Below are 7,500 nucleotides of genomic sequence, written 5' to 3' on the forward strand. Positions count from 1 at the left end.
AATTTTGAAGTTTGGCACGTTGCAAGACGTCCAAAAAGTGTGCCCTCCCACCCATCCTCAGAAAAACTGAATGACAAAAAGGATTTCTCAAAATTGGAGCCCTGCCCACGTTACCCTCTTAGAAGGCTCATTGAACAAGGCGCTCTTGAAGGATGTGGCAAAGCTGGCAGAGTTCATCCACACTGGCATCTTGGAGATGAATTAAGCTCTGATTGCAAAAAATACTGCAACAAAGTTTAGCAATACTTCTACCATGGAATGAGTGCACGCACTCAACTTGCTATCCTTGACCACAATCATGATACTAATAATAATAATTAACCATTCACAAACATTGAGTTCCAGTTGTGCTATGGATTTGCATAGTACACCAAGGACACAGGTTCCCGAGGGACACATCACTTCACTGATTAACACCAGCGCAAGTGAGCTAACTTAATCAGTGGCCCCCATTCTCGCATTGGTGACATTGGCCCCAGGAGACTTCAGTGGGCGCTGTTATGACACTAGGACGAAACAAAAGCCTACTGGGGCGGCACATTAAAAATGTCAACACAGCAGTGGAGGAGCTAGTGAAGTGTAACTCGGTAACCCTTTTGGCCACCTGTGGATGATTAATTGCATTCTTTATTCGGTTGTAGTGGTTTTTTACATTTACGTTAGTAAAGGATGTAAAAGCGGGAAGAAGAGAGGAATCGTGCTGGGAGATCAAAGTTCAAACTGAAAGCAAAAGAGGAATATGAGGCTAAGGCATGTAAGATTCGTGGGAACATCTCAAGAGTGAAAGCGGAACTGGAGAGGATAAAATTGAACAAGAAAATCACAAAAAAGGAAGGAGAAATCGGGGTCTATTAGTAAAGCAGTGTGGGACATTGTCCGTTGCAAGTGTGATATCGTTTAGTTTGTTCCAAACTAAGGAAATTGAAAAGAGGCTATAGGAACAACAAGAAACGAGAAGAGGCGAGAAGGCTGAATAAGCAATTTGAATTGGACCCAGGGAGAGTTTACTTTAACCTCAAAAAGATCATAGAGACCCAGGAGGGCGTTGATAAGCCAAAATATGACCACGGGCTGCCGGATGAAGGACAGGATGAGCGGTTATTTAATGATGTTGAGGAGGCGAGGTCTTGGAAAAGCTTGTGGGAAACACAAGGGATAGGGAATACTTCGGCATTATGGCTGCAGGGTTCTCAATAAGTTTTGGAGTAGACGGCTTAAATATAAAAGTAGGCGGCGGGATAAGTGAGTGCCACTTGTTTATAGCAAGTTTATGACCGAAAAGTAGACGGCTCTAAATTTAAAGTAGCCGGTTTTTCAGCCGGCTGCCGGCACTTAATGAGAACCCTGTGGCTGGATGAGATCAGGAGTCCTATATGTGACAGTGTCCTTGAGATGATGGAAGAAGACTTTGAGTTAAGTGTTGATCAAGCTGTTAGAGTGATTTCAAGGAAGCGCAACTGGAGTGCGCCAGGGCCGGATCGACTTGTGAATTTCTGGTGGAAAAGAGCGAGTGCTGTTCACGAGGGGGTTACTAAATCCAAGCGATAGTGAATGGAGATCAAGAGATACCACTATGGTTCACAGAGGGCAAGACAATTCTTATTCCAAACCGGGGGAATTCTCAAGTGAGAACCAGAGGCCCATTACATGCTTTAATTCGATTTATAAGTGGCTTACATCTTGCATCATTAAACCAGTGGACCAACATCTGGATAAATATGGGCTTATGCAAGGGGAGCAGCGTGGAACAAGAGAGGGTTGAAGTGGAACAATGGACAATCTGCTTATCGATCGCATGGTCTGTCAAGATTGTCAGAGAGGGCGGCGAAAATTAAACATGGCATGGATGCACATTAGGAAGGCCTATGACTCAGTGGATCATAGTTGGCTGCAAGAGATGTTTGTTTTTCATCGCTTCCCTAAGTGGACTGGAAATGTTGTATCCAGGCTCAGTGCAAAGTGGAACACCAGGATAAACGTAAAGACAAAGAAAGGGGTAGAGATATCGGAACGTATCAAGTTCAACAAAGGGCTCCCCCAGGGGGACGCATTATGCCCTTGTTTATTTACTTATGTCTGAACCCGGTAGCATGGAAACTGCGAGCAAGTGAAGAATATCGTCTCTCCAAGCCCATCAGTGCCAAGATCACCAACTTATTGTATATTGATGATCTAAAAGTGTATGCCGCATCGGAAGGGAAGCTCGAGGGGGTGATGGTGGAAGTAAGAAATGTGATGGAAGATATTGGTTTACACTGGAATGAGAGGAAGTGCGCGACAGTACATGTGAAGCGAGGGCGGCTTGAGGACTCAGGGGAAATGAGGATGGGAGAAGCTGGTCAGATCAACAATCTGAAGGACGGAGTCCAATACAAGTTTCTAGGAGTATTAGAGAATATTCGACAGGAAGACAACCTTGTTTGGAGAATGCTGAGAAAGCGTACTTCAAGAGACTGTCGGTCATATGGTCAAGCCCCTTATCAGATTACAAGATCTTGGCAACTAACCAGTTTGCGTTGCCGGCTATGATTTATTTCATGTGGACACAAGTCTGGTCGATTGCCGAACTCCAACGACTTGACCGAGAGAGTAGAAAGTGTATGGTGGAGAATGGAGTGAAACACTCGCTGGGGTTGACAGCATATCTTGGCAGGGTGCAGTGCATTGGCCCAGACAAAGTATCTAGAGCGACACAACCATGCCCTCAACATTCTCTTCTTCGCAGTACTAAGATCCCTGAACCTTACTGATAAGAGCTCGCCATGGTATTCACCCATCAAGTCCAAGCCGGTGTACGAGAATGAACAGGCTTTACCATTTTGGGATGTCCCCGTGTTTGCTGACCACATTACTGTTTCAGCAAACGGGATAGACGTCGCAGTGGTTGACAAGGTGAGGAAAAAGGTGCTGGTGATCAAGATGACGTGCCGGTGGGTGGAAAATCGCACGAAGAAGAGCACGGAAAAGACAAGCAAGTATGGTCCCCTTTGGTGGGAACTACAAATGCGTTATCGGGGGTATTGTATCAAACAATACAACATAGTCATTGACGTCCTGGGTGGGTATTCAAGGGATGTCAGTCAAGTGCTTCGAAATCTTGTGGGAGAGGCAAGTAGTAAAGTGGCTCGCAAGGATGCAGAAGTCAGTTATTACCAGTACTGTCCATATCGCCCGCTATGTCAAGATCTTTCAGTTTTGAACAACAGTCTGAACATTCATGGTCATGTGTTAGGATTTTCAAGCTTATGTCTGACTCTTTTAGCAGTTATCTAGTTATATAGTTTTTATTATGAGCATTAGATTTCAGTATTATGAACATTAGATTTTACACTGACTCTTTTAGCAGATATCACTGACTCTTTTAGCAGATATATAATTATATAGTTTTTATTATGAACATTAGATTTTAGTATTATCCACTATGTACACTAGATTTTAGCATTACGCCTAGCTTAGTGAATCTTAGGTATCTGGCATCCAGATGTTTTATACTGTCCATAATAATAATAAGAAGAAGAAGGAGGAGGAGGAGGAGGAGGAGGAGGAGGCGGCGGCGGCGGCTGCAGGGATCACATTACAAGTTCCTTGGAATCATGGAGAACATCAAGCAGGATGACACCTTAGTTCTAGAGATTGCTAGTAAGGCATGTATAGAAAGATTATCATTGATTTGGTCTAGCCCACTATCTGATTACAACAAGGTGGTTGCAACAAACCAGTTTGCAATGCATGTGCTTACCTATTTTATGACAACCAAGACTTGGCCAATTATGGAATTACAAAGGCTAGACAGGGAATCAAGAAAGGTGATTTCAAAGAATGGGGTAAGCACCCGCAAGGATCAACAGCTATGATGTACTTACCAAGGAAGCTAGTTTGACGGGGACTCCAAGAGTATAGAGCGAGAGTACAAGCAGGAGATTATGCATCAACGAAGATCACCATGCAAGTAGCACTACAGGATGACTACACCTTGAGTACCTGCAACCAGTCATCACACATATAGAGACGAACACAGGTTTTCCAATTAAGAAGATAGGAAAGCAGTTGAAGGGCAGAGGGGTACAGAAGGATTTCAAAGAGATGAGAGGAGAGCAATGGCAGGGACGGCTGCTGACCCAGAGATGGGACGACGAAGAGGCTGGCAAAGATTGCTGATAAGGCTGTGTCACACTTGATATTGGTTAAATAGCTCTGAACAGCATCATTGAAAGCTGTGTATGTTGCTATTTTCTCTCCAACTTTAATGACAAGTTGGCAAACAAGCTTGGTTTTTTGCAAGGAAACTAAAGTTGTAATCTGACAATTAGGGCATGTTACAGTGTCATCAGTAAGAATTCTGCTGCAAACTATACAAGAATAATGTTGGTGAATATCAGTACCAATACAAGTTTCCTGTTACATCTCCAGGCACAATAATGCTACAGCATGTCTCCATTGGAGCATTTGTAAAGATCATGCATGATTATGAGACAAATGGCATCAACACGAGCCAGAGACTGTGATGCACAATAAAGACAACAACTTCGCCATCATATGGGACATACCAGTCAATACGGAGAGAATTATACCAGCAAGCAGACCAGACATCGTCCTTAAAGATTCAGTGTATTCAAACTGCAAACTGATTGATATGACTGTTCCATCATTGCACTGAAGGAAATCGAAAAGCAAAGCAAATACAAAGATTTAGACAGAGGAAACACAACTAAGTCCACTAATGAATAGACTTGAGCTGAGGAAAACGTATTTGACGAAGTTACCTTTGGTAAAAATGTAACTGCGTTGTCAAGTATCAAAATAATTTATAACATTGAGGCATAGTTGATTTACAAGCTAACACACTCAAACAATATTCTTAAGAAAATAATAAGGGGCTTGAAAAAAAAATTGTGTTACAGTGTTTAAGATTTTCATTAGATCTGACAAATACGGGATCGCTTGATCAAGATATTGGTTGAAATGAACTGATGCATTTAACAACTACCGTACTTATTCGGCTACAAGCCGATCTCGGCTATAAGCCGAGACCCCAACCTTCTTACGGATAAAATCAACTTGATTGACACGAATTGTAATTGCATAATACTCGGCTATAAGCCGAGACCCATTTTAGGTCTTGATGTGTATTATCGACTATGGAATTTTCGTAATTTAAAATACAAATTGACATTGACTGAAAAATTATACTCTAAGCAATCAAATGAACACGAAAGATAAGAAACAAACAAGCAACGTGATCGTGAGGTGACGAATATTATTAAACAATTTCTGACCTCACAGGAAACGTGTCTTCGTACAAGCGAAGCATTTCATAAAAAGTTATCCGACTGGAAACCTTACAACCTCGCCTTTAAACTTAAAATAGTCGCCGAAGCAGAAGCTGTAGAAAATAACTCCAAGATCGCCGGAGAATACGGCATCAGCGAGTCGATGGTTCCATCGCTGGAGGATATATAAGGCAAATCTGTTCAACGGGTTTTCAGAGCAAAGAATTCAAGGTAAGATTTTCCCTTTAATGCATACGGTTTTTTGCTTGGAAAATGTCGCTACAAGAAGAAATCCACTTGCGTTTCTGTCTCAAGTTTGCTATGGTGTCATGTGACAAGCTTGTTTACACGATCTGTGATGGTGCAATCTCGTTCCCAGGCTCCTCGTTCCTTTGATGGGTAAACCAGGCTTGGCACGATATTCCCAAGGAGATGGTGAGGCGGTCGTTTAAGACTTGTGGCACCTCTATAACGCACTCGACGGCACAGAAGACGATGCAGTCTTCGACGAGAATATTCCAGAACAAAAAAAAAGTGAAGACGAGGAAATGGACGACGAATTCGAGACAGACAGCGAGGAAGAAGATGAGCAATAAGATCGATCCCGATCACACAACAACACAAACGGCTCCTTTTAGCTTTACGAGCCACCAAGTAATAAAAGTCCATATTACACCAACAACATCGAAACAACAACTTCTCTTCATTTTACAACTAATTTAGTTCGGCTTGTAAGTGAATACACGTTCATTTCTTACTGTTTTAATTTGCTGAGAAAATTCTTTTTATCAAAAGTCCTCGGCTATAAGCCGAGACCCCTTCTACGGCTTCAAATTTGCCCAAATTGAGTGAGGATTTGTGTAAAAATCGCTCGGCTTATAGCTGAATAAGTACGGTAGTTTTATCCCCAATGCCTTCTCCTTTTATCGTTCATTTTGGTACCTTCTTATTGTGTTTCTTTGGGAGCTTAAAACTGACAAGACAAATTTCCAATAATTAATGAGTTAGACAAAAGTACATATGAATTATTACCTGTTTCCTGAGTTGTACTAAGGTCTTTTCATAAAACAAAGCATAGGATAGAGGAACATGCCAATCTGTATTTTATTCTTTCCCATGTCAGTAGACGTGCTTGAACTAAACAACAGTGTAGACAGTTTGTCTTCCATACATGTACCACTGTGCAGGAGGGCTAGGAAACTGTTGGAGCAGTTATTCCCCACTCTACCCCACCCTTTTTACTACCAAACACAACACTTTATGCTGTGGAAGTCATATAACAGTAGTAAATAACATTTGTTTTTATCTCTTCTTGTAGGGGAAGATTTGCATGCTCTTCAATTTGCATGGGTGAATAATAAATGACTTTTTTTTTTGTAATATTTCAATTTGATTGTTTACAGTTGGTGACTCCTCAGAGAATAGAAATGTTAAAAGCACAACTTCAAAAAGAGGTTGAAGGTCCCTACAAGGAGGTACACACTATCTTTTATTTTTGATGCAATTTGTTGTTTAGTGCCTATGTCTGAGAAGATTAGTGGAAGGTGTTATTTGTTGTCTTCTATTGCAACTAAATCCTGCCACAGTTCAACATCAATGTAATGGATTTTTTATTTTAGTTTTGGTTCAGTATACTTCGTCTTGAGTTTTGCAAGTAGTATATAATCATCATTATTGGAGTTTTCGTCTTGGTTGAGGGTCAAGGGTAACTAGTGGAGGGTCGAAAACATTCTTCAGTTATTTCTGAACGTTGACAAATCAACATTTTATAAAGGCTCATGTTTACACAAGTTTTTGCTGCACACTTGCCATATTTGTGTTTTTTTACTGTGTCCTGTGTTGTCTATAACTTTTACATTTCCATGGACTCTCCGTGGTGAATTGTCTGAGGCAGAAATCAATGCTTCAGTGGAAGAGTTGTTGATCATGGAGGTTTTAATAAGACAATTATTCTACTCTGGCTTGCTGGACATAAAATGGTTAATAACCAACTTGGCGGTATGCACCTCATTGGTTATCTATTACTTTATATCCAGCGCATCCTTGTAGAATAGTTAATATCTGTGTTTCTTTTACATAGAAATATGAAGCACTAGAAATGGAAATTGATAAGTACAGAAGGTAAGTACTTTACATGTATTCTCTATTTGTGGTTAATTTGAGAATGAGTTTTAATGGCAGGGGGACTGGTCTCCATGAAGCGTTTTCCAGGTCTAGTTACAAGTAAGAA

At 41.2% G+C, this 7,500-nt stretch overlaps 1 protein-coding gene across 7 annotated transcripts in view; it reads left to right on the top strand.

The window, feature by feature from the left end:
• LOC138007093 (centrosomal protein of 83 kDa-like) overlaps positions 1–7,500 on the top strand; it is a 622,454-nt gene that overhangs the window by 25,810 nt on the left and 589,144 nt on the right. For 6 of the 7 annotated variants that reach the window (XR_011123993.1, XM_068853816.1, XM_068853815.1 and 3 more), the window contains 2 exons: positions 6,674–6,745; positions 7,351–7,391. Coding sequence is in view for 6 of the 7 variants with exons in the window: in XM_068853816.1 (XP_068709917.1) it covers positions 6,674–6,745; positions 7,351–7,391 (113 nt within the window). In the remaining variant the exon portion in view is untranslated. Of the gene's footprint in view, positions 1–5,274; positions 6,002–6,673; positions 6,746–7,350; positions 7,392–7,500 lie in introns of those variants that run through there. The other variant, XM_068853817.1, reaches the window with a different exon arrangement.

Source organism: Montipora foliosa, chromosome 6, assembly GCF_036669935.1.
Source record: "Montipora foliosa isolate CH-2021 chromosome 6, ASM3666993v2, whole genome shotgun sequence".
NCBI lineage: Eukaryota > Metazoa > Cnidaria > Anthozoa > Scleractinia > Acroporidae > Montipora > Montipora foliosa.